Here is a 27,719-nt window from a genome sequence, read left to right on the forward strand (position 1 = left end):
CTATATAAAGGGGCGAAGCGAGCAGAGCAGGCGGCTGGCGGCTGCAGCCCAAGGGCCGCCGTGTAAGGCCGGGCCGCGGGGGAGGGCGGCTGACGCGCTTTCCCCGTCCAGCGGCGGGTGGGACTGAGGGGGGAGCCCGCGAGGAGGGTCAAGGGGAAAGAGAGAGCTCGCTTGAGCTGGGCCGTGGTCTGTGGGGGGTGGGGTGTCGCCGCTGCCCGCTCTGCCGCTGCCGCCGCCGTTGTTGGGGGGGTGTGAGGGAGAGTGTCCTGCCCGGGGGGTGGCGCGGGACATGGCGAGCTCGACTAATACAAACCCCGTGGTAAGGACCAGGGCTGGGCAGGGGCTCGCGAAGGGGAGGCGGGAGGCCGCTGGGGGCGGGACGGACGGGTGGAGGGCAGCGGTGTGAGAGAGAGAGAGAGAGACGGCGGGACGAGCCGTAGACCCTCCTGGGCGGACGCCGACCCCGGAGTCTGGGGTGGGGGGTCTGAGGCGGTCTCTGCTTCGGCTGACGGGGAAGAGCCGGGGTTGGGTCGAGCGGGAGCCGCTCTTCGCCGGCAGCCCGCGCGTCGCGCTCTCTCTCTCTCTCTCGCAGCCTGGGGGACGGTGGTGGGCTGCGCGCTCTCTCTCTCTCCCTCCCATCTCAAAGAATGTGTGTCGTTTTCCTCCTTCTTTCTCATACTTTAATGTTGGTGGTCGAAACCATCCGCGCAGCTTCTTTTTAGTGTGATAGATGTGCGTGTGTCTATGGACGGTGACGGAAGGTTGAAAAGCACTTTTATTACCTCACCCCGGCAGATTCCCCCCCCCCCTCTTCTCTCCCCACCCTTTTTTCACTGCAAAAATATATATACTACGTTCAGAAGCCACCTTTAGTCCGTTTGAGGCTTTGTCTTCGTGGGTCAAGAATTATTTAAAAAAAAAATTAGAAACGAGCCACCCCTCTTCTCTTTTCCCGCCTCCTTTCTCTGCTTCTCGTATCGGCTACTGCCGAGGTTGAGTCTCGGTTTCACAGAGGTTTGCAACAAGCAGTCACACGAAAGCAAAAAAAAAAAATCGCTTTCCTCCCTTTTCCCATCACGATGTCTACATTTTAAAAATCAAAAACTCAGATCCACCCCCCCACGCCCCGTCGTTGCAGACAAACCCGGAGGCCTGGAGGTTCTGTTGCCGATTTGGCCGCTTCTGTTTTGTGCTCTCGGATCCATCATGGCTTCCCCTTGCTTTTCTCTCTCCCTGCTCCTTGTGTTCCTCCTCCCTGTGGCTGCCCTGTTTATATAGAGCCATTGCCGCTCTCTAATATAGACTCTGCCAGGATGGGAAGGTGCTTTCCAGCCCCACGTCACCGCCTCTCCATTTAAACACCACATCAGCCTTTAAATAGGGAGAGAGCCGCTGAGAGCAGCCTGGGAGGTGCCTGCGCTGTTCAGGCACAGACTGAAAGGCGCTCGCTTTGTCACTCATAAGGCTGTTCCCGCTCTCTGTGCTTAGTCCGCGCCGCTCATTTTCTAAAAGTTGCTGCTGCGGCTGCCGAATGGCAATGCGGATGATGTATTGCTAAGTTTGCTGTTTATCCCTTCGGATCTCCTTTTATATGTTATGTAAAACTGAAGAGTAAAGTTCCTTCCTCTTTAACAAAAAAGTATGCCTCAGGTTTTCTAGTTCCTAGAAAAGTTTACTTGGAATTAAGCCCCGCTGAAGTTGATTGAGTTATTTTATGTAAACATTCATAGAATTGTAGTGTTACATATAAAACCACGATCAGGGCTATAATGTGTGTACTTGTGGATATTATGTGATACATTTGATTATGCTTCATATTATCTTAAATGCCTTTTGTGTTGAATGATGATGGTGGGGAATAGGCCTGTTGTTTTGTTTTAACCCCATTGGCAGCTTTATGCTGAAATCTTTGGTTTTAAGCTTCTTTAGTTCCCTGATTCAGAGTTTAGTCAAAGTGAAATAGCTGGCTTTATGGCCTACTGTAATTTGGCAGTGCTAAATTATCTGGCAGTTTGACATTATGGACATTTACTTGGAAATAAGTCCTCAAAGTGGAATTTGCTTTCAAGTATGTATGGGTAGAACTGTAGCCTGAACCTTCCTTTTTTAAAACCTTTGTGAACTGAAGTTTTAGTCAACTGATAGAAATTGGCATGGATTAGATCAATATTTTGGCTTGATTAAATTATGATTCAAGGTTACTTTCAATATTAACAAATGAGATAGTATAAATGAGCTGTTCTTTGATAGACCTGTTTTAAATTAAAGCTTTAAAGTACAAATATGGGGTCCATGCAAAGATGATCCGGAACTATGATCTTTTGAACTAGTACACTAATTCATCATTAGGCAAATATGCAAAATATTTCCTCAGAATGTTTTGAAATGTTGTGATTGATTTTTTGCTTAACAAGCAGTTTTTGTGACTTTTTAAAGCCTAAACTATATAGGTCTGTGATTGAAGATGTTATCAATGATGTCCGAGAGGTCTTTCTGGATGAGGGTGTTGATGAGCAAGTTCTTGTGGAATTAAAAACGGTAAGTTATGTTCACTGCGGTTTACTTCATACATTGTTTCCCTTAAACGGAGAGCTTCATATAGGGAAAGAGCAGCCCTGGATTAACTATTAAAAGCAAAATAAGCATGTGCTTAAGGTGCCAAGGAAAGGGGGGGCACTACAGAGGGTTTTTTCCCCTTTATATTGCTTGCTGCTATTCAGTGTTAAATAAAATTCATTTAAAAGTTTATATCTAATATAATTGTGGCGTCTGGCCTGGAACTTAATTTTTAATCTCTTATTTTACCTTCAGCACTTATTGAGTCTTACTGCCTTGTCAGTAAAGCAACGGAAGGGCCAAGAGGCACCATTAGGTGGAATGAAAGGGCCAAGAGACTGTGCTTAGGGTATCAGTTAGCCTTAATCTTGCCTTACTTTTCTGTTTAATACTTCTTTATCAAGCATTCGAAGTGCTTCACATACATCTCCTGGAATTCTTACAAGCTTATGCTTCAGTAGTTGCCTGTGGCTATCTAGTCAATGTGCTGCTCTAGCATTCCAGTGCAGCTCTGTCTCTTAAGAAGACACATATCTATTTTAAGATTAAAAAAAACAGAAAAGAGAATAGTGGTCCCAGCAAGAAAGCAAAAAACAATCCTGACTAATTTATGGATTGAAGGCAACTGGTTTAAGGAAAGATTATCTGCTCAGATGGGATCGATGTTCCCTCTAAGTGTGTGCTAGCTCACATTTTTTAGCCGCAGGCTCACACATTTTTGTCTCAGTTCAGGAAAAATGGCCCCAGAGCAAACTAAATTTATGCAGTAGCTCACAACTTTAATATCAGTAGCTCACAAAGTTGAGATTTTGCTTACAAGACTCCAAAGTTTAGAAGGGAGAATTGGATGGGATATCTTTTCATTGCTACAATGGCAAATGCTTTTGATTAATTCTTAGTCAGGATCGTTGTCGCACAACATGAACCCAAGAAATAGTTGCACCTGGCTGATAATATAGTTCGGTAGACTAGTGTGTCAACTGAAATAAAGAAGAGAACAAACTATAATAATTTCTGGTCTCCTTTCCTGGAAATTTAACAGATGCAGAATAGTCATATAGATCAACAATGATGTTGTGTAAGCTGCTTCACTTAATCGTTTGTTAAAAGTATATTTTCACTTTTTAATCACAGCTATGGGAGAACAAACTGCTGCAGTCCAAGGCTGTAGATGGATTTCATTCAGAGGAACAACAGCTTTTGTTGCAAGTGCAGCAGCAACAACAACAGCAGCAGCAGCAGCACCATCATCACCATCACCCACAACCACAGTCACAACAGACAGTACAGCAGCAGTCCCAGACACAGCAAGTTCTTATTCCTGCAACACAGCAAGGTACAAGCAGAGTCATTTACTGGCTTTCTTGGGACATGTGGGAGCAGCAGTTTTTCTATACAAGTGAAGCCTAATAGGAGCACATGTTCTCTAAATCTTTATCTTTCCCACTTATTCTGTAACTCTTCTAGCTTCAGTTTTTCACATCTTAACAGGCCTTGCCCTATTTTGAAGTGTCAGTGGGTCACAGGGTATTCTTCAAAAACACAGTAGTTTGAATATGCAGAGCGCTGGAGGAAGACTTTGAGACAGCAAACATTCAGCCAAGCACTAGTGCTTTAAAACTCTCTTTTTTGATTTTTTTGTATCCCTTGAATATTTAGATGTTATTGAGGACTAGCAGCCTGGCAATGCACTGGCTTTTTTGTTGCGCCTATTCTAGTATGCGTAGGGACTGTCGTTTAGGACATGGATAGATTTAGCCATGCATATGTCCTTGCATCTGTTTCAATAAAATTTATCTCTAGTTCACAGAAGTCACTGGGCACCTCATTACTTGCATTGCTCTACAGCTGGCTAATGAGTACAAAATTCCTTTATACCATGCAAGAGAGAGGACATAAGAATGTGTGGGGCGTGTGCAAGGACTTTTCCCCTGCCCATCACAGCCCCCAGTTTTGCTCCTTCACCTTGTTTCTTCCCTCTGTCCCACCTACCTGGGTCATCCCATCTGCCACGTTCCCTCTCATTTGTCTTTCCATTCCTCATGCAGCTCTTTTGTTTTTTCTGCTTTCTTAATCCCTTGCAGTCCCTATACCCCCCCCCCCCTTTTCCAATTATTCTTCATGTTCTACCATGAATAATTGGAAATGGAAAATCTGCTATGGAAATTTGAAGCATTGGAAAGTTTTTCAGACCATGTCTCTGCTTCTGTGAGGTTGCTTCATACAGAGCCATCTGTTGGTCCATCTAGTATCTGAAGAAGTGTGCGTGCACATGAAAGCTTATACTTTGTTGGTCTTAAAGGTGCTAGAGTACTCACACTTTGTTTTGTAGCTTCAGACCTATTTGGCTACCCACCTTAATCTAGCGCATTATTGTTTAACTCAGCAGCACTCTGCATCTTCAGCAGAGAAGTTTTCTAAAACCTTCTAGAGAGCCTTTAAACAGAGATGACAGGAATTAAACAAGGAAGTCTTCTGAATGGGAAAGCGTATGCTGAACTATCACTCTACATATAGCTGAACCAGTACACTTGGAGCATTTATTCTGTTGTCAAAGTATTGCTGTTGGTATGTCAGAAATGGGTTGTTTCTCAGGAATAACAGGTTAGGGTAACGGTTGCTAATTAGATTAGTTCTGCTGCTAAATTAATTGGAGAGGATTTTAATTAATTGGATTAATTATTCAATTATTAGTTAGGGGTGGGGCTCTATTGGTTTAGCTAGGAAAATTGGATTAAATGTTTGAAGCCTAAATTATGTTGTAATTATTAATTGGGACCTTGTAATAGCTACTACTACTACTAATAATAAAATTACACTTTTATTTATACTCCGCCCTCCCCGCCTGGGCAGGCTCAGGGCGGCTAACAAGACATGAATGAATGAATGAATGAATGAATGAATGAATGAATGAATGAATGAATGAATGAATTGGAAGGGTAGAATAGGTTGGGGGGATGTGATTATCCAAATTGGGTTTTTTTTGTTAATTAATTAGTAGTAGGGCCCAATTAGGTTTTATTAGATTAGGCTAAAATCATGATAAGTTAGGAGCAACTGTAGGAGGTGTATTAGTATAGGAAATATAACATATATAGATGTAAGAAGGCATCATCATCCTGGGATTGATCTGTGGCTGTGGCCAAGACCAATTTATGGTGATGTCTGACTATAGGATCCCAGTGCTCCTGGGGTGGGGAAAGTATAGCAAGTGGAAATAGGCAGAAGCTAAAAGGAAGAAGACTGAGATATGGAAATGCTCTCAGTCCAGCCTGTGTCCCATCCCAAAGGTAGCAGGTAGTGGGGCCAAGGAATTTTACTTGCCTCTATCCCTGGCGCTGTGCAAATCCAGGTCTATTAACAAGAAGACTGCAGTCCTACGGGATTTCCTGTGCGCGCAGGTTGCTGACCTAGCCTGCATGACTGAGACCTGGATGAGAGATGGAGCGACAGTTGCGCTCTCTCAGATGATTCCCCCTGGGTACTTGGTCCTGCACCAGTAACGGACTAACAGGGGGTTGGGGGGGCACTGCTTATATGGGAGGCTTACTCCTTTCGAGTGCTCCTGCCCCCAGTGATCACGGCATAGAGTGTGCTGGCATGTTGTGGGATGTGGGGCAGAGGTTGGCTATCTGGCTGGTATACTGACTGCCTAATGCACCAGCCAGTGCCTTACCATCTCTGATGGAGGCCATAACAGGCTGGGCGCTGGAATACCCACGACTTTTAGTCCTGGGTGATTTCAGTGTCCATGCCAATGATGCAGACTCCTCAAGGGTGACGGATCTAGTGTCATCCATGGTTTCAAGTTTATTTAAATTTATATCCCACCCTTCCCACCGAAGTGGCTCAGGGCGGTTCACAACACATAAAAATCTAACATAATTTTTGAATTTAAAACATCTTACACAGTTAAAACAGTAAAATAATAAAACATATAACGGCGGTCTATCAAAACTACACTCAGCTTCCAATGCCAGTTAGTTATTTTTTTTAATAAATATTTTTATGTTTTATTGACTCTTGTACAATTGGCCATTACAACGTATGAATGTTGGAATTACAAATGCCAGTTAGTTATAAGCCAGCTGGAAGAGGGCTGTCTTACAGGCCCTGCAGAACTGGCCAAGGTCCTGCAGGGCCCTCACCTCTTCCGGCAGTTGGTTCCACCAGAAAGGAGCTGTTACAGAGAAGGCCCTGTCCCTGGTGGATTGCAGGCGGGCCTCCTTTGGCCCGAGGATAACAAGCAGATTTTGAGATCCCGTTCTCAGCACTCTCTGGGGAACATGTGGGGCTCTCCCAATATGGTGACACTGGGGCTCTCCCAATATGTAACAACTACTACCCACCAGGCCGGGCACATGCTGGATTTGATCTTTGCGGCGGGGGTTACGGTGAACCAGATTACTGCCGTGGCAGTGCCATGGTTGGACCACTACGCCCTGAAGGCCCGTGTGGTTGTTTCATCTGAACCCTGTTTAGGCGGTGAGCACATTTTTGCCAGATGGACCCTATGCCACTTCAGATGGCACTGCGGGATCTATAGCCTTAGAGCTCACTCCTTAGTTTGGACAGCTCTTGTTGGAAGATATTTCTTGGATACTTTCCCCTTGATTTCTTCTTGGAACTTACTCTTCCACTAATTCTGACTGCACACCTGCCTCTGACCTCATTAGTCCTGGATTGCTGCCCAGAACTTGACTGGGACCTGCTTTTGACTATCCATCTGCTTCTGGCCTGGATTGTAAGCCAGCTCCTGCATGGAGTCTGACACTTGCTGAGAGTTGGTGGATTAATTTGTACCCCTTTGATCCCATCTGGCTTCTAACTGAAGAATGACTGAAAATGCCTCAGCTTTGGAACTCTTGAAGCTGCTGGAGCATATTGCAGCTCTCAAAAGCCAACAACTTCAGCTATAGAATCATTAACAGAGCAATCAGCTTTCTGCATCCAGGACACATATAGTAGTTCTGCTTCATTGTGGAGTTCTGCTGTAAGAGAAGTTCCTTGTCATCCATAGCTATTTTCATGGCTTCCATCACATGTAACCTGCTTTTCCTGATGCAAACCTGGCACTATGCTATTGAGATACAAGATAGTTATGGTCCTGAGTTTAGTAAATGAATAAGAGTTTCCTCTTTATCAGCTGGGATGCTTTCTGGACTACATTTGTGAGAATATTCAGTGATCCTTACAAGTATTGCTATGTGTCCTAGGGTCAGCATTAATTTGATAACCCAGTTTGACTTTCTCAACAAGGACATGTACTGGAACAGTGCCCTGCTATTTCAGTTTCACTAGGACCTGTTGAATTTTATTATGTATTAAAACATTTGTACTTCACCTTTCTTCATGGTACAAGGTGGCTGGAGGAAGCTGAGGATTATCTAGGACACACACATCTGCCTGATGATTCCGAAGTGCATATATTTTGGACTCTGCATTAATACTTGAGTCTGTGAAGGGATGTTTGAATGATTCTGGGAAACTTAAGCTCAGTGGAGTCTGAAATCGCTCCATCTCTCAGTCCTGTGCAAACATATGTTGATTCCCACATCTTTGCCATTGCCCTCCTCTATGGAGTTTTCCTTGGTGGTCTCTCTTCTGTATTATGTTTTTTCAGTGAGGCCTGCTTACTTGGAAACACAGGATAAGTTTATGGTGTATGTAGTAGCCTAAATCTTGATGTCCTCATGATAGCACAACTGAACTATCGCTGGAAGTCTGCACTGGGATGGAATTCAAGCTCAGTTTCATCTGCAGTCCCCACATTTCATTGATACTGGGCATGTTAAATATGCTGTATATAATGGCCACAATAGTATGTGGTCTTAAAGCCTGGTGTAATTTCCCTCCAACTGTTGTAGGTTTCAATACTTCCAGTGTGACACGGTGACCATCTTATTAGTCACCTCTAACATTATCACCCTTGTGTTGCAACAGTTTACCAAAAATCCCCTTCAGAAATGGCACTCTAAGGCATGCTTAAACAGTTAAACAGATTTTGATTTATTTGAACAAACTGACAGGGAAGGCTATTGACATTTACATAGGGTTTGGGCTTGGTAGACAGTCAGTGAAATATAATCACAGAACTGCATCTTATGTTGCTGAATACACAAGAGACATTTTTAGACTTAGGCTGTTTGGCTTTCACTGAAGGTCATCATCATCATACCTTTAATGGCATACTCAGACATAATATGAAATGAGGACAGACAAAATATACAGTCTGAGATTAAGAACAATAAGCTAATAAAAGTTATAGTGAAACATGCCCCTCACAGATTTTAATGGACTTCTCCAGAAATTTACTAACAGCCGTTGTGATTTCTGAAGGTATTACAGATGTCAGAATGATTTTTCTTTGATATTACTCATTCTAAATTTCCCTTTGAACTTCGTATATGTTAGTTGCACAGTCTTGAGAATGTACTCAGCTTTATCCCCTTGTTTAATACTAGAGTTTTCCAACTAGACCCTTTTCTCTGGCAAGATTATTATCTTCTCTTTAAGATTTTATTTATTTGAGATTTATATCCCGCCCTTCCCACGAATGGCTCAGGGCGGGATATAAATCTCAAATAAATAAAATCAATAAATAAGATCAATAACCTAGACTTTTGGTGTGTTTTGGCTTACCTGTAATGCCTCCATTTCTTGAACATCTCCTTTTTCTCCATTAGCACATTTTGGAGTTCTCTGCTCATCCACATTGGCTTTTTGGATCCCCTCACATGTTTCCTTCTTGTTGCAATAGTGATGGCTTGAACTTGCAAGAGCTCTTGTTTTAGGAGAGCCACCCCTCACTTGCTCCTTTTCCTTCCAGCAGCCTTGCCCATTGAATAATTCTCATCATATCTCTGTGACTGAACTTTCTTGGTCCCCCACAGCAAAAGGACATGGTCACTTCCCCTAAGGTCCCCACAATCTCAAATCCCAGGGCTCTGTCCAGCAGTATTACTTACATCTTACCACCATTAAGCTTCAGTTATAGCTATCATCCATCCAGAAACTGCATCTGGACTGTGGTCTGTGGTTCTTTTCTGGGATCAACTGAACATGCCATATAGTACTGTCATCTGTATATTGGCGACATCCCAGCCCAAATCTCTGGATGACTTCACCCAGCAGTTCAATTTTTTTTTTTACTGGAGTTGGTATTTTATCACTGTGTTTTCTGTTACTTGCCTGTCTTAAGCAAATAGCTTCTAAGCATTCTCTGGCACAAGATGGAAGCATGGATTTGATACAGTTCTAGACCAGGGGTGTCATGCATTTGTTATGAGTAGCAGATCCAACATAAATGAGACTTTGTCAGGCTGGGCCATGTGTGTCATAAAATGTAATGCTAGGTAGCAGAGTTATAAACTTTATAAAGGACACAGATAAACACAATTAAAAATTTTTAAAAACTTAAAACATGCTTAAAACTTTAGCACTCATTCATCTTAAAGATGCCTCCTTTGTATTTCCATGTAATTCAGGGAACTGGGCAAAGGAAGCGCTTGCTCTTTTCCTCCCTCCCCAGAGGACCAAGAGAGGGAGGAGCCTCAGCCAATAGAAGGAAGAGAGGCTTGGCTCAGTAGCTCTGCTGTGCGATTGAGAGAGCCTGGCAAAGCAAACTGTCCCTTCCCCTTTCCTTCCCAAGGAATAGAGAAATAGCCAATGGAGAGAAATCAGCCAATGGAGAAAATAGATGCTTTGCTCTCTAGCTCCTGTGTGACTGAGCAAGCCTGGCAAAGCAAACTGTGATGCAGAAGGAAGCAAGAAAGAGGGAGAAGGAAGCAGACAACAGCCAGTTGCTCAGAGGCCTGATAGCAGCCCTCTGGGGGCCTGATTCAGTGCCCAGGCTGAATGTTTGACACCTCTGTTTTAGATGATCTAATTGAATGAAATATTTGATTACGAAGACCAGAAAGCCAAAACCTTTCAACAATTTTTTTTAATCACCGTGGTTTGTTTGAAATTATATGTGAGAATATAAAGTTTTTGTTTCTAGAGTCCTCTGTGAAGTGCATTAAGACTCCAAGATGGCTCATTTAAAGTGCATTTAAGAATCCAAGATGGTACATGACATCTTAGTCTTGCATGCCTTTGAGCTGTTGTAGCTAGCTTGTGCCTGTTTTGTGTGGTTATCATGTAGAATCCAAAGTGAGAGGTGAGAGTTTTGCTTCTTTTGATAAACCTGGAGAAGTCCAGTTTTGGCAAACAGGTCAAACTTCCGGTTCCTTGGACCAATAGAGCTGGTCTAGTTATGAATAAGAACATGTCCATCTGCCAGGTAACAAGGCCTGTTCTCATTTAAATGGAGAATCCTTAGGGGAGCAGACAGATTAAACATTATATATAATTCACCTCTGAGATGGGTCTTTCCTGGGGAAAAAGCATGATACGACATTAGTGCAATCCTAAGAAAAGTTATTCGTCTAAGCCCAGTGATTTCAGTGGGTTTATTATTTTTTTTCCAAATTAAAAGTTTTATTGAGTTTCAATTATAAGGGAAGGGGAAAGGGAAGATTTTACAGGAATTGGAGGGAAAACAGGGTTGGAGGAAGAGGACATGTACCTCTCTTAAATACATTTTCTTTCTCATTACATATACATCTGATTCAATCATCACTCCATCTGTATATCGTTTACAATTGGTATTTTCTATTTTGTCTCTTATAACATTTCTATTTCTCTGTAATTCTTACTTTGGCTTACAAATACACATTTCTTGTAGTTGCTTCATCTTATTTAGTATATTATACCGTACTCACATCTTATATATTCTTTATATACAAATATGTTACTACTTAGTTATCACAATTTAGAATTGCACTGTCAGTCAATATGTGAAGTAGAATTAATCAAAGAAAATACACATTGCTTGCTAGAATCTTTGCATTTTCAAAGGGCATAACCTGTATAGACCAAGTGCACCATGCTCTTTCTCCACGTCCTCTTTTTCCTATTACTGTTTAGTCCTCAGGTTCTTGTTTGGAGTACTGTAGTGGATATGTTATTCCTTCTTATTATTATTATATGGCAGGTATTTAAACAATTATTAAATAACAGGTATTTTAACAATTCCTTCCCTTTTAGAAAGCACAGAGGGTAAAAAAAGCCTTGTTAGTCAGAATATTGGTTATTATTGAGCCTCCCAGTACTTATGACCCAGGCCATGACAAATTATCTTTGGCTTTAGGAGCTAGACTCCTTTTTCAGCCTTTAGAGGTTTTTTTTAATTTTTAGATATTGCATTTTCTATTTATTAGATATAATCTTTAGTTCTGCACAGTTCTTCATTGTTTTATTAAGGGTATGACAAAAATGCTGCAGTATATAGGTAAATATGGGGTAACCCTAGTTGTCATTAACACAAGAAGCTAACTTGTAACCCTAAGCTAACTTCTCCACAATTTCTCAGAATTTGATTGTTTCAAAACTCCATTTGGATAGGAAATGTAAATCTATCAGTAGTGAATGATCTGAAGTTAACATAAGCAAGCAATGACAATAATCATAGACATTTTAATGGACATCAATTTTAATGCCAAACTGTGTATTCTGATATGAAGTAATAAATAAGCTCTGTAAGCAGAGGTGTAGTGGTTAAGTGCACAGACTCTTGGGTTTGGTTCCACACTCCTCCACATGTAACTGCTGGAGTGACCTTGGATCAGTCATAACTCTCTCAGAGCTATTTCTCTCCAGACCAGTTTCTGTCAGGCTCTCTCAGCCTCACCTACCTCACAGAGTATCTGTTGTGGCAAGGGTAAGGAAAAGGAGACTTTAAAATGCTCTGAGACTCTTTTGAGAGTAGTGAAGAGTGGGGTATAAATTCAATCTCTTCTACTTCTGTTGAGGATTTCTGCTGAAGCTTATACCCTGAACATCTTTTTGGTCTGTAAGATGTTACTGGACTTGAATGCAACTACAATAAAATAATTGCTGAAAATACTAGACACCCAGCTCCTAAAATTTGCCGAGCCTTGCTCTTAAACTTTAGATATGATCATGTTAAATAATGTTGTTTGACTAGAGATGTGTTAGTAAGCCATGGTAAATTATTCTGTTTTAAGTCAAATTATTCCTATTCTTCTTTCTTGTTAGCACCTCAACCGCAAGTTATTGTACCAGACTCTAAGCTGATACAACACATGAATGCTTCAAGCATGGTAAGATTATGTAGTTTATGGTGTCTGGAAGACATGCAGTGTCCTAGGACAAATGGTTTATTAATTGGTTAGTTGTGTAGTTAGCATAAAGGAAAATGGTTAACTTTCACTATGCACATTAACATTGCATTATATACATGATTATTTAACCTTTTATTACCACTGCATAAAAATGTCTGAGGCAGCCAACAATTAATATTTAATGTTTAACTTTTTAAATCTAGCAGAATATTTTATATAGCACAGTTTTAGTCATTAAAATGAAATATTACCGCTAGAGTAAAAATAACTTAGCTTTTAGAACCTAGGTGTACCATTAGCCTAATTGGGAACTCTGAATACCTTCAGAATACAATTTGCTAGTCATTTTGCTTTTACACTTATCTGTGAACAGCAACTAAACTGCTTTTCTTAACTTGGTAGCATTCACTTATATACCATCATTTGGCCAAGAGTGTTCATTTATTTCACTGAGTCTGAATGGCAGAGTATAATTATAAATTATATAGAATTAAACAAATTTCATAGTAATAATATTTTACATCATATGTCAAGCCTTGTTTTTTAAATCAAGAACAGGGAATTACACTTTTTATTGCTAGTGGCTTTAGAAATCCTTTCTCTTTAAAGTGATATTTGAGTGGGAGAAGGGCATAATAAGGGTCTGAATACAGAGCAATAAAAACAAATAGAATACATAGATCTGTACAGCTGTAACGCAAATAATTGATTTTTCACTTTTAAGTTTAGTGTATTGTATAATTATTTTTGCTACAACCAACTTCTTTCCTTTCAGAGTGCTGCTGCTACTGCAGCTACTTTGGCTTTGCCTGCCGGTGTTACTCCTGTTCAACAGATTCTTACAAATTCAGGTAATTTATTTACAGTCTACTGACACCACATTTCAGTCTATGATTTCAAGTTGGTATACAGTATAAGAGGTAAATCAAAGAATACTGTTAAACAATTAAATTTAGAAACCCAAACTCTACATTGAAGCTGCAAATATATAAGTAAACTGCTTGAAACAGCCTCTCAAAATATAAGACAATACAAAATTCTGCCTGTTGTAAAGATGAGAGAGCCAGAGGACATTTCATAGTTTTGGAGCTGCTTAAGGAAAGGTCTTTGTCTGGTGGTTAGACAAGAAGCAAGGCTTTGTAGGCAGGTCTTAAACTGGAAAGAGGTTGTTGTATAGGAGGAGATTTTCTGTGTGTTAAATCAAGACCTGGATTGTTTAAGGTTGGTAGCTGAAAATCAGCACCTAAATTTGTCCTTGGAAGCAAGCTAGGCAGCAAAGGCAACAATCTCAAGTTTGGTTAGTGTGCCAGTTTGTACCAATAAGTCATTAGCTTGTTCAGGTTTGTGAACTGCCTTCAAGGATAGCCCCACAACAGAGTGCATTACAGCTGTGTACTGTGAATGTCATCAAAGCATAATTACAGTGGTCAGTTCTCTCTTCAAACAGCAGGCAAAAACCAGAAATAATGCTAGGGCCAGGAGCTACCTCCACACTACAAATATGGCTGTCTTAGGACTGTATTAATTTAAATGGATTCTTCATTTTGTTCTCATCCCATCTTTTCAAGAAAGGCATTGGATGTATAGTTGTTCCTGTAGCATAGGCGGGGGGGGGGAGATTTTAGCATGGTTTCCTATCAAAATTATAACTTTAGTGGGAAATAAAGAGCTTCCTTAATTCCCATTTTGTCTTTTTTTTCCCTGAGAAAGTTCCTTTTATGAAGCGTGACCCTATTATGGATAGAAGCTTTGCATGCTAGAAGAGTCAGTCTATGGATAACTGCACAATCAACTGTGCCTGAATTCACCCTCACCTAGTCTCTTTTGGTAGTTGCTGTACTGTATTTGCACACATTTAGAGAAGCCACTGCCACAGCTAGGTTTGATGAAAAAAGAGAAATATTAATCTTAAATTACAGCTGTTTCATACTTCCTCCTGGATAAAGGAAAAGCAGTTGAGCCAGAGCCTCATAAATGTTAGAATGTAATAAGGATGACTATGGTACGATTATAGCAAGTGGAAACTACTTGGCCGAGATGCCTATAGTAAATTAGAGTTTTACTTAAGACAGCAAAGTGTACCGTGGAATCATAATAATGCCTAGAAAGAAAGTTGTTAAAACATATGCAGTAAGATATACTGAGAGCTAGTTTGGTGCAGTGGTTAAGTGTTCAGACTCTTATCTGGGAGAACCAGGTTTGATTCCCCACTCCATATGCACCTGCTGGAGTGACTTTGGGTCCATCATAACTCTCACAGCTGTTCAACTTAAGGAGAGCTCTCTCAGCCCTACATACCTCACAGGGTGTCTGTTGTGGGGAGGGGAAGGAAAAGGAGATTGCAAGCCACTCTGAGACTCCTTTGGGTAGTGAAGGGTGGGGTATAAATTCAATCTCTTGTTCTTCTACTAAAAACAGATTTCAGTATTTTGTCAGTGGTTAACTAGCCAAGAGTTGTTGACTCCACATTCTAATTCTTTGTATAATGCTTACACTGTTGAGATTATTGTTTTAATCATCTAGTGTATGTACCCTTAGTTGCCTTCCTTTTTGGAACTGTCAGTGTTGTGGGAGAAATTGCTAGTAGGCTCAGAACAAACAGTATTACCTTGCACGGTGTTTAATGAAATTTTGGAAATTGCGGGATGTGATAATGGTCACTAGCACTGTGGGCTTTAAAAAGAGATTTCCAGCTTGGGCCAGGGCATACTAATGTGCCTTGAAGAACTGCACTACCAAATTTTTATATCCACAACTCCAGCATGATGCCCCCTTCTCTGACAATATGAAGGGAGTGACACATTAATGGAGGTAGTTGTAGCAGGATTGCTACAGCTGACAGGTACAGGAGAATCCCAGAAACTGCTGCTGCATCCTGAGGGCAGACTGAGCAGAGAGGATAGTGGAATGCCAGCTGGATTATTTGGACTAGACTAGTTGCAACTAAGATGCCTGCCTGTTCATGATGTTAGTTAAAAAACTAATTTTCAATATAGGAGTGAACCGTACTTTAGCTTTCAGTGCAGAAACAGACTGCCTTAGGCATCAAAATTATGGAGAACGCAGGATTAGACAAATTGATAGACAATGATTGTAGCAACAACTATTTTCCAAAAACACTAAATTAAATCTGGTCTGCCTTTGACTGTTTCATTTATTGATGGCCCTGCTTGGAAGTTTTGGGGTGGAAATCTGCGTAGCTAATACTGAGGGGGGCATGCAAAAAGGCAAAGTTGATTTATCAGAAAATTCTCAACACATTTTACTAACCTTTATTGGACAATTTATTTAGTAGTTAAACATAACCTGGTGAAAATTGCATGATAAATATGGGGACCCTTTAACAATTGAAGATCAATTAAACCTATCTGGATTTTTCTGTTAAATAATTCTGTGGGTTCATTGATTTTGCCTCTTGTGTTTTTCCTGTGTTTCGGTTCAGGCTTGGCTGCTTTGATGGTAGGTGTTTCTGGAGACTGCATGCTGTGCTAGATGAACTGTCAAGTTCTGTCAGTTCACTGTCATGAAATGCCTTACTGGCATTCAGATAATTGAGTTACTGGAACAAGCAAAGGTTTGTGATGCGTATGAACCTGACTTGTCGTACTCTCATACTCCTCACTCCTCTCGCATGCAGAGTGCAATTGAAGGCTCCCTAGTTTCAGAAACTTTGAGTTTAGCTTGTTATGAATTCCAAATGTGGGCGGCTGGTCACATAGCAGTTTGCATCTTGTGAGACTGGGATTCTTAATTCTGGTTTACTTTTGATTTAGAATTCTGGTTTGTGGCAAATAAACTCTGTTCTTACCAGTTGCTGCATTTGGATGTCATTTCAAATTGATCTTTGAAGGCTTTTGAAATGAGGAAGACTTCAGTTGATCTGTATTGTAAGCAGTGGGAAGTAAGAAGCATGGCAATAACCCAGGTTCTTGACTGCAATGCTGACTTGGTCCAAGGCAGCAAGGCAGTTCATATGGTGGGAAACTGATGTGCTGCTAACGAATCATAGAAGCATTCAAGCAAAGTTAGCAGTCTAGCATTAGCTATTTCAGTTGATATTTATTCAACTATTGCAGAGTTTGTGTATTTTTTCCTGTGTCTAAACTACATGAGCTCCTTTGTTGTATGACTGTTTTGTATTAAAGAATGTTTTAATATTTGTATATGTAAATTGTTTGAATTGTTTAATTTTAATTATGCAAATTGTATGAAATGTTAAACTATTATGTCTCATGTTAGATTTTATATGTTGTAAGCCGCCCTGAGCCACCTGGTGGGAAGAGCGGGATATAAATTACAAATAAATAAAAAAAATAAAAAAGACTTGTTTAGTCAAGGAAAGGTCATAAGTTATTAATTAAAATATTCAAATCTTCTTCCAGGCCAAATTCTGCAAGTGGTTAGAACTGCCAATGGAGCACAGTACATCATTCAGCCCCAACAGCAAGTGGTTCTACAGCAACAGGTTATACCACAGATGCAACCTGGTGGAGTACAGTCTCCTGTTATTCAGCAAGTAAGATAATTAGGGCTAATAAAAGAGGTCTGTAAAATTAAATCAGCAGGCTGGGTCCAGGCTGGCAGCTTCGGGCAGACGAGCCAGTTCAAAATGGAGCAGATTATTCCCAGTCAGATGCTCCCGCATGAGACACCCATATCCCAGGGGGGTGCTTTGGCACAGTCAGATGGCTGTTGCCCACCATCTCCTTAGCATAGTTCAAGTTTCTTTTCCCCCATACATTTTAATGGTCATGCACATATGCGCTCTGTGGCTATGTTTTTGATTTCTAAAAAGTTGGAAGTGGCTTGGGGTGGCCTGGTGGGTTCACACCGCCAATCTGCCTCATTTGCATGCTCCCACGTTCAGACTCCCAGAAAGATGGATGGCATGTGGCAGAAAGATTTGCTACTGCATTCAGAGTGGTAGCTTTCTGAGCCACCTCAGAGACACTGGAGGATGGAGTGAGTATGGAAGTGTGGGACAGGAGGCAGATGTGCGCGTGTGCATCTGGACCCACCCTATGTATGCTTTAGTTTACATTGTGTGCCAAGATTTGTATTGTTTTTCTAGTTTGTTGGTTTCTTCTCCACTGAAGTTGAGAATTGACTTTCATCAAAGGTTAAAACTCAGTGAAATCTCTAAAGTGGAAAAAAAATTGTGAAAAGGCAGTTTACACTTCATTGTTGCTAGTAATATGATGCTTGTCTTTTTGCATTTCTGAGTGATTAAATGCCAGTGTGATGAAAGGCATTGTTGAAATGAAAACAAACACAATCTGTTGTATTTGCCCAACAGGAAGATGACACTGAGTGTGGCATGTTAAACACAGATTTTTTAAAAAATTACAGTACATACTTATAAATTATGCAGCTGTAAGATATTCCCTTTTTTATTGATGGCATGCCTGGTTGGGGCAGGGGGGGAGGCAGCTAGTCTTCTTTTTGAGTTAAGGAAAGGTATGGTCCCCTGTGCAAGCACCAGTCATTTCCGACTCTGGGGTGATGTTGCTTTCACAACGTTTTCACGGCATACTTTTTACTGGGTGGTTTGCCATCGCCTTCCCCAGTCATCTACACTTTCCCCCCAGCAAGCTGGGTACTCATTTTACCGACCTCGGAAGGATGGAAGGCTGAGTCAACCTCGAGCCGGCTACCTGAAAACCCAGCTTCCACCGGGGATTGAACTCAGGTCATGAGCAGAGCTTAGCACAGCAGTACTGCAGCTTTAAACAGTACCTCTATTTTCTTCCATATGGATTTGTCTTTGCATCGGTTATGATGTGGTTTTGTTCAGAGAAGTGTTAATCATTTCTGACTGGAATGTTGTCTATGAAATTGATTGCTGAGTTGGGTTAAGTGTAGAATAGATCTTGTAATTAATGTTAATTATACTTTATTGCAAATATTAACTTGCTATGTTCATTTAAAAAAAAACACACTTGGAGCTATTTAATACCTCTCCCACCAAAGAGCTGCTATCTGACAGTCAAGAAATCTTTGAGCCCAGAGTGGAACACAGCACAATAGGACACAAAGGAAAGGGGAGTTGACAGGAATCTCTCATGCACTAGTTGTGCAATTATTTATCATTGGTTTTATATCTCGCCCTCCTCACAAGTGGTCTTATATGAGGTAATGCTCTGTTGGTAGAAGAGTTTGTGCAAGAAGGAAAAACGTTATATCCTTCAATTTCTCCCTTGTGTTCCAGCCCTCCATGTTGCATCTCACTCTGTTCTTGAGAGTTCTTTGACCCTCAGGAGCAAATTTTATGTGTGAATAGAGAGTGTAAACTTATTCTGTTTACTGTTCATTTCGGTCATATCCATGATTTGCTAGTTATGTGAGTAGTCTTAATATTGTGTGCCTTAATTGATGTAGAAGAGGACATAATTTAAGAAGAGCCCATAATTTAATATAAGGTTGAGTAAAATAAATTTAAAAATTGGTTTCAAATGACTGTGATATTATAAACAACAACTTCTTCTTTCTTTTATTTTCTTTTACTGCTAGGTTTTGGCTCCCATTCCTACAGGTATCTCACAACAAACAGGGGTAATTATTCAGCCCCAGCAGATTTTATTTACGGGAAACAAAACCCAGGTAATACCTACAACAGTGGCTGCACCTACACCAGCACAAGCACAGATTCCTGCAGCGGGTCAGCAGCAACCTCCGCAGCAACCAGCACAACCACAGGCACCGTTAGTGCTGCAGGTGGATGGAGCAGGTGACACATCATCTGAAGAAGATGAAGAGGAGGAAGAAGATTATGATGATGATGAAGAAGAGGACAAAGAAAAGGATGGAGGTGAAGATGGCCAGGTTGAAGAGGTAAGATCCATAAATGTTGAGTGTATGATTCAAAGTCCTTTTGTTGCTCTTATAGATATCTACTTAGCTGTAGCTTCAGCTGATAATTTAAAAAACAGCAATTGATCTTGATGACGTCAGCTTTCGATGGACGAATTACAGATTTTATTAACAAAAATCATCTTAATTGTGTTTTATTCAGTTGATTTATGTGTGGTCATGCAATACAGCGTGGTATGATACAGTATGTGATTTGATAATACAATCCATTCATCTCTTCTAGGAACCGCTAAATAGTGAAGATGATGTGAGCGATGAAGAAGGACAGGAGTTATTTGATACCGAGAATGTTGTTGTGTGCCAGTATGATAAGGTAATAATTTGAACAGTAGGGCTTCTGAAACCTTAGCCTATTGCTGCTCTTAACCACTGCCTCAGCAAAGTTTTGGGTGAAGGAGTTTCTGTAGCTTTAAGCAACAGATTCCCTCAGTGGCAGTTGCTAGGCAACCACAGCATTCCAGGCTTCAGTTTCTGTCAGTAAAAAGGCAGGGGGAGGGGGCAGGTTACAGGCCTATTTTGACCTTTGGTGTAGAACCCATTGGGGCCAGGCCTGGCTTTGGTTCCAGTTCCAGGGTGAAAAATTCCTGGACCTTTTACAGTTCCACAGGGTCTGTAAGATGGAGCTATTCCACAGGCTTTTAGATGAGGCAGCAGATGTCATGATATAAATTTGCCACTCCTGTCTTTCAGCAGCTGTGTCTTTCACCCAGCTATGACACTGACAATAACAAACTAACATTGGGACACCAAGGAAACAGGGTGGTGTAGTTTGGACACAGTTTTTTAAAGTTACTGATCTTATTCTTTTTAAAATTGTTTTATATCCTATTATTTATGTTGTAACCTGCCCTGAGCTCATTTATGGGAAGGGCAGGATAAAAGTCAAATTAAATAAATAAATAAATTTTAGGGTAGAGTCTGAGGAGAGGGCAGGGTTTAGGGAGGAGAGAGGCCTCAGCATGGTATAATGCCACAGAGTCAACTCTCCAAAGCAGCCATTTTCTCCAGGGAGACAGATCTCTGTTGTCTGGAGTTCAGTTGTAATTATGGAAGATTTCCAGGTTCCACCTTGAGGCTGGCATCAATCTGCTGGATAGCACCCTCTGAGCGACTCAGTACCATCCACCTTGCCTGACTTAAATAGGCCTGGCTGTTTGCTGCTGTTCAAACAGCAGCCATCTTATGAAAGCCAGTGTGGTGCACCAATTAAAGCTTCAGAGAATCCCATCTTGAAATGGAAGCGACTGGGTGATTTTGGACCAGTCACATATTTTCACCCTAATCTCCCTCACAGGATTGTTGTGCAGATAAAAAAAGGCGAAAAGAATAATATAAGCTATTTTGGTCTCCACTGTAGAGAAAGGTGGGATATAAATGAAGTAAATGCATAATAAATATAGCTGAAGGTGGGAAAGCAGATAAAAGGTAGGTTGGTGAATGACTGAGAAGGAGAGAATGAGGCAGGTAAAGGAGAGAGGATATGGGGGTTGCCAGTGGGAGGGAACGAGGAAATAGTGTGGGGAGAAGAAAAATGAGTCCTTGAGGGTTCCTTGCCATGCAAGCAGACCTTGCTCTGTGGCCCACACCACTCAACTGATCCACAGTTTTTCTAAGTAGAAGCTGGCAGAGGGGTGGGGTTAAGAGGGAAAGCTGAAAATAGAGGGACTGATAAAGGTAGGTTGGCTGTTGGGTGGGAAGGAGATAGGTTTGCCAGCTCCAGGTTAGGAAATTTCTAGAAATTTCAGGGGGAGGGGTATTTGTGAAGGAGAGGGAACTCAGAGTGACATAATATCATAGACTTCACCCTCCAAAACAAACATTTCCTACAGGTGAACTGAGCTACCAACCTCCAGGAGGGGCTTTCTCAAATTACAACTGGTCTCCAGACTACATAGTTCAGTTCTTTTGAAGAAAACGACTATTTTGGAAGATGTACTCTACGGCAGTATACCCTTCTGATTTTGCTTCCTTCCCCAAATCTCCAGGAATTTTCCAACCTGGGGCTGGCAACTCTACGGGGAACTGATCTCTGTAGTTAGGAGATCCACTGTGATTCCTGCAGTATTCCAATTGAGAAGAAGGAGCAGGTAGATGTCTGGGAGCATCACTGCAACCATGACTTCTGAGGAAGAGAGGAAACACGCAGGATGCTGAAAGAGTCATGGAGGGCATAAAGAGAGTGACTGGGGGGGCAGGACAAGAGAGAAAGCATGATGAGTTGGAGAGGAGAAAGTGTGATGGGTGTAGGGCAGAAAGAAAGAAAGTGACACACAAGGAGGATAGAAAGTAAGAAAAGTGGTGGCAAGAGGGAGGAAGACTGAGAGACATAGGGGGAGAAGGGAGGATCCAAAGGTGGGGGGGATGGGATAGCTGCTCCCACAAGTTTCTTGCAGGTCCCCTCTTGCACATCTTATTAGCAAAGCTTGTCTTTTTCTAGTACAGGCTCCTGATAATTAGGGCCACAATATTTTAATCAGTTAGATGAATTACTATATTAAAATGTTGCCCTCAATCAGCCAGAATGCTTTAAAAAAAACACATTTAACAGAAGAGTGCATAAAATTGAACTATTTCCATCTGAGAAGAATCCCCTCCTGTTCATGAGAGAAGGGAAATTCCTTCTTAATAATGCTACTCATTATCTCATAAGTATTTCATCTAAAATAAAGGCGCTTTTCATCAAAGCTATTTTCTGACGTTTAATAAAGATCCAGTTATTCAACTATGATTTTTAATCGGGCAACAGCCATGCTGATATAACATACAGTGCACGTGTTTAGAAAGCAATTGATTTGGGTGCTGAAAGACTCTGTGAAAATACCTCTTTTTAAGAGAATTTGAAAGATCCCAGCCAGTTTAGTCTCTTATCTTTTGGTATGCTGCTCTGAGTCATGTCATCTTAGTAGTAGTGGCATACTCTTAAATGTCATCCTTGAGATTGAATTTGCCTAAATAAACTACTTGGATCTGTAAGTAAAAAGGCACTCCTGTCAGTTCCTGTTGGAGCTAGGAATCAATGCGCTTCTGTGGCATTGCATCCATCACACACAAGCAGCCTGTGTCTTTCATTATATTACAGTGTATGGAAATGCTAGCTAGCTAGAATCAAAATTGGTTTTTAATGCAAGGCCCGGGATGATTCTCTACAACTTTGTCTTTCACCCTCACAGATTCATAGAAGTAAGAACAAGTGGAAATTTCACCTCAAAGACGGCATCATGAATCTTAATGGAAGAGATTACGTATTTTCCAAAGCCATTGGAGATGCAGAATGGTGAAGGGTTCTCATACAAACTCATAGCAAAATGAAAAAGCAGAAAAGGTTAAGACTCAGACATATACTTAAACAGAAATTTGTTTCTGCACACCAGAGAGGAACAGTAAAACCAAGACTACTAGAACAAAGGAATAGCATGGCAATGTAGACACTACTTCAAATGGGAAAGCTGAGGCATTGATGCAGCTAGCTGTGCCTGAAAGCTGGTTTTGTATGAATACCTTAATTAACCACTTCTACCTATAGATAAAGGTAACTAGCATGTGAGGCTTAAATCTCCCTTCCCACTGATTTGAAGGAACTCTTCTTTTATGGTAATATGGAAAAAGCTTAGTGTGTCTTTGTGTAAACTGTGCTGAACCATTCCCTCTCGGAGTGGAGTTGGTGAGAATCTTGCTTAAATTGTGTGCAGGCTTCTAACCAAATGGTAAGAACAGAAATATTGAGTTCTAATTACCTTGTATGAGTAAACTATTTTTAAATCTCTTGTGCTGGGTCATGCATAACTTTACAGTTTTAGGCCTTTTATATAAAACTTTGATCCCAGTACCAAAAGATGTCATTTGTATTTTAAAGGCAATTTAATAATTCTGAATGTGTTGATAATTCAAGAGGATGTTGTGCTTTTAAGGACCTGCAGATGGCAGCTGAGAGACAGATTGCTATCTTCTGCTCTTGTGAAACGATTCTCTAAAGAAAAGCTGAACAAAGTGGGTCTGTATATGAAGGCTAGCTGAAAGTCTTTTTAAAAAAATTCCGCCTATTAACTTAATGTATTCCCATTGCCCAGTGAAGGTGTGCTGTTGGGGACAAGTTCAGAAGTTCCAGGTGACTCTGCACTTTGGAAGAGGGTGTATAGCATTGAAAAGAGCTTCCAGTTTCCTTTGAGTAATTTCTGTGGGGGGGGGGGTGGAATCATATGACTTGGTGAATACAATCACAATAGCTCTAATAATTCTATAAGTAATAATTGCAATAAATAGCAAGATGTTGTTGGAGAGCTCTGTGACAGTGGGAATGGTTCTCTGGAAATCAGATTTTCAGGAATACAGGATCTCTTCGCTATTGGGGTGGGGCCGAAATTCAGTCATAATTGAGGAAGGCATGCACTTCCAGGTGATTTATCATTAAAGGGCAGATCAACAGCATGTGGAAAAGTTGTCTGAAAAGCAGTGAAGAGAGGCCAGGAAGAGTGAGCTAACAAATGACAGTAACCCCCCCCCCCTTCAATTTCTAATACTTCTGTTCTTGTGGAAAATGAAACTTTAAAGTATTTTTACTAAAGAAAATTGCCAGTATGTTTAATCAGCACTGTGTACTAGTTCTATATGTTTTCTCCCATACTCTATTTGCATTTCAATTTTGAGTGCATTGTTTCTGCTTGCAGGAAATCCATTGTACGTTGCAATGAGCAATTTGGTTTTTCTATGCCCATGGTATTGCTAAAGCTGGCCAAATCTGTCTATTCTGTTGTATAGTGACATATATAAAGCATCTGAATTTTTATACCATGTAAACTTCATTGGGTTTTTGCTTTCTGATCATCTTCACTGCCTGCTGAAACTGCAGTTCTCTTTGGCTGCACTTTTGGCTCAGGACTTGAAGATGTATTCATGCGTAAATTGTTTATTCCCACTGTGTAAAAACAAGGTAGATTTTTAAAGAAAATATACCACTGTGTAACATGCCAAGATTATGTGACTATATGGAAACTAATTGCCATTTTCCCTTGCATTTTTCTGTATCTCATGGCCTGTTCACAGTATAGTCTCGCCTTTTAATTTGACAGCACAGGCTTAAGACTAATCCCATAAAGCTGCACTGTGAAACCCAGCATGACATGACAGTTTACTACTTGTTACTGGAACCCAGATACTGCACAAATGTGTTAGCATTGTGTACATCATGGGCACTGAATAGCTGCTTGTTTCTAGCCTTTTTATTTATTTTAAAGGATACCACAGCTTTAAAAGTGACTTACAGATAGGTCTATATGGAGCAGGCATAGCGTCTTGCAAATTACCTATGGGTTTGTGCATTGGTTGATGAGGGTGTTTTAACAAGAGGACCTGTGAAGTTCTTGTGAAAACCAGTCAAACGTACCAAACTTGTGCTCTTACTTGCTTCATCAAGTGTTCCTTTTTAAATTAAAAGGCATGTTTTAATTTCATTTTATTGTAGCAGCTTGCTGTAAGAATGTAGTTTGCTTACACTTACTATGTACTTGAATTTTAATCATGGTTTTAAAATTGTAATTGAACAGACAGTTTTGTTTGGCTTCCATTATATCATCATTCCTTTTGTGAGGGCAAGGGATTCCCATGGCTAGTCCTAAAGCTTCACGTAGGTCATTTTCTTTTGCTTAGATCTGGAATTCGTTTTAATTGAAATACTAAATCAGTTATCTCTACTTTTGAAGCAATTAAAGGTTTGCAAGAAGGGCTTATGTTTAGATTTGCACAGATAACAGGAGCACCTTTTAACTTTTAAGATGTATGTGTGGGGGGAAATGGAATGGAGAAGACAACTTGTTAATGCTTTAATCAGGCTAATGGAGATTTACAGAATAATTGCACAAAGGTGAGAGTCTTGTGCCTTTGCAATCTTCAGATATTCCTGCTTTATGTTGATGTGATATTCTAGGCCCATTGGATTCCTTTGGCAGTAGACTTCATATGAAACTTCAATTGTAACAAAACAATTTGAGGATGTCATTGGCTTTCTATACGTGCAATCATTTGATGCGTCTACGTTAAAAGTTGTCTTTTAAGGAGGTTTTTAGTGATACTGTCACAAAGAAGTTTATATTGGACTATTTAAATTTAATGTGTAAGATGTTCCCCCAACTGTTCAATGGCAAAGCAAGTTTCTGTCTCCCTTGCTCCTATTCATAAACCTGTTTTTTGTCATCAGTTGTTTCCCTGGAAATGGATCATGATTTCACAAATACAAATATTGCGGCTACCTGTCTTCTCAAGGGGATGAAACTTGTGATTGAAGCACAGTTGCTCGAAAAGCAAAGAACATGCAACATGTGATATAACCAGACTTTTAGTCTTTTTATTTTTAAATAGTGTTAGTTCCTCTGTGTGTGTTCATTTCTGATCTGTCTACATCCATAGCAATAATGTCCCCATGAAATTACTGCTGGGTAAAACTCTGCAGTTACAGTGCAAGAGGGGGGAAATAGCCTTTTTACTTGTTCATTCTGAAACTCCTGCTTGGAGATTCTCTTTTGGCTTGGTTCCGCAAATTCATTTTATAAAATTAATCATCTGGTTCATCATGTTGAAGCATGGCTGCCCTGCCTTAAACCAGAACTGCATTAGATGCTGGATGTTCTGGGAATGGAGCTCCCAGCATTTTTTCTGGAAAAAAAAATTAAATGAGGCATGAGGAGATAGTTCTGAACAGGACCATGAAGCCTCCCTCTGGATGCTCTTATGGGGCCATTTCAGGTTGGGAAATTGTATGGGGGAGGGCTTAAATTCGTCTCCCCTCATTCCATAGCTCCAGTTAGAATTGAATCCCCACATAATTTACTTTCTCTGGGGTAGTATGGCGGCTGAACACTGACAGCTCAGTTCATGGAACTCCCACTATCTTGCGTAGGTCTGCCCTTAAATGCAGTTGTAATGCATTTAGATAATGCACTAGATAAAGTTTGGCTTAAGAGTTCTGTTTTCAAAAACTAGACTTTTGAACCTTGGCCTTTCTATATTCTGAAGTAGGCCAGTTATATTCAGAAAGCAGGGTTGGATCCTGCCCAGAAGTGGGATTTCTGCACATAACATTCTTTCTGCTACAGCCCCTAATGCCCCTTGAAATGTTGTTCATGGGAGATAGAACTCCAAGGAACAGAGGAGTTACATCTGCAAGTGGCAGATTATCAACAACAAACATTTTCTGCTGGATCCAACTCAAGCTTTTGCTGTGACAAGGGTTATTGACTTTGTTTTCTGATCTCTGCTTAATTTGTATGCTAACAAAATCAAAATAGTTTTTTTTAAAGTAAAATAAGAGTTGCAGGCTAGCCGCTTATGAGACCACCACACCTTCACTTGCTCCAGTATCCCTAGGGTACAAATACAACTTAGAGGGGTGGGAAATATCCTTAGTTGCTGTTCTGAGCTATTATTGTCAACTGCTGTTGTACATATACTGTTATGTGTAAGGGGGTAAATATATTTATTATGTTTGTAAAATTCAGTCTGTACAATTGAAGATCAAGGATACTTTTCCTGGGATGTACAGGATGTGTTTCAAAGGCCATGCTGGGAATACAATTAGAATACTTAGTATTTTGATGTACTAAGACCTATTTTAAGTTTAATATTTTGCCTTTGCAAAAACTTTAATTAAAGATGTTATTTAAAATAAGCTTGCCACTTTTATTTACTATTTTATGTATTAAAATACTTTTTATGTGTAATACAGTTGTGTTTACTTTATTATGACCATTCTGCAGATGACAGGATTCCGAACATTTCAATCAAATCCAGCAAAGAGGGTGGCATTTCAGATACAGTATTTGTAGAAACCTTGGGGAAAATAATCTCATACCATTAGCTAACCTAATCCTGGTTACAGATTTAAAAGCTTGAAATGGTCGCCGGCCCATGGAAATCCATAGCCCATAATGGTTGTCTGCTGATTTCAAGAGGTCACTGCTACTCTTTGCATAAGAAGACACTCCAAATAGGAAAGGGATGGCTCTGAATCAAATGGAAGGTGGCATATTGAAGTGCTGTTGTATGGCTTGATGCCAGATGTTCAATAGCATCTTCTGGCTGTCACCTTGTGATTTTGATACAATGGAGCAGACACAA

General features: G+C 40.6%; 1 protein-coding gene and 1 long non-coding RNA gene across 2 annotated transcripts in view; both read left to right on the forward strand.

The window, feature by feature from the left end:
* On the forward strand, positions 1–27,322 carry GTF2A1 (general transcription factor IIA subunit 1). Its single transcript, XM_060262024.1, has 9 exons — positions 1–319; positions 2,437–2,538; positions 3,691–3,892; positions 12,658–12,722; positions 13,519–13,594; positions 17,126–17,259; positions 19,254–19,574; positions 19,837–19,926; positions 22,784–27,322. Exons 1-9 carry the CDS (start codon positions 290–292, stop codon positions 22,889–22,891), a joined length of 1,128 nt encoding a protein of 375 aa, XP_060118007.1. The 5' UTR covers positions 1–289; the 3' UTR covers positions 22,892–27,322.
* LOC132589317 (uncharacterized) overlaps positions 1–27,719 on the forward strand; it is a 131,299-nt gene that overhangs the window by 22,639 nt on the left and 80,941 nt on the right. The gene's annotated exons all lie outside the window — the stretch shown is intronic.

Source organism: Heteronotia binoei, chromosome 21 (assembly GCF_032191835.1).
Source record: "Heteronotia binoei isolate CCM8104 ecotype False Entrance Well chromosome 21, APGP_CSIRO_Hbin_v1, whole genome shotgun sequence".
Lineage (NCBI taxonomy): Eukaryota > Metazoa > Chordata > Lepidosauria > Squamata > Gekkonidae > Heteronotia > Heteronotia binoei.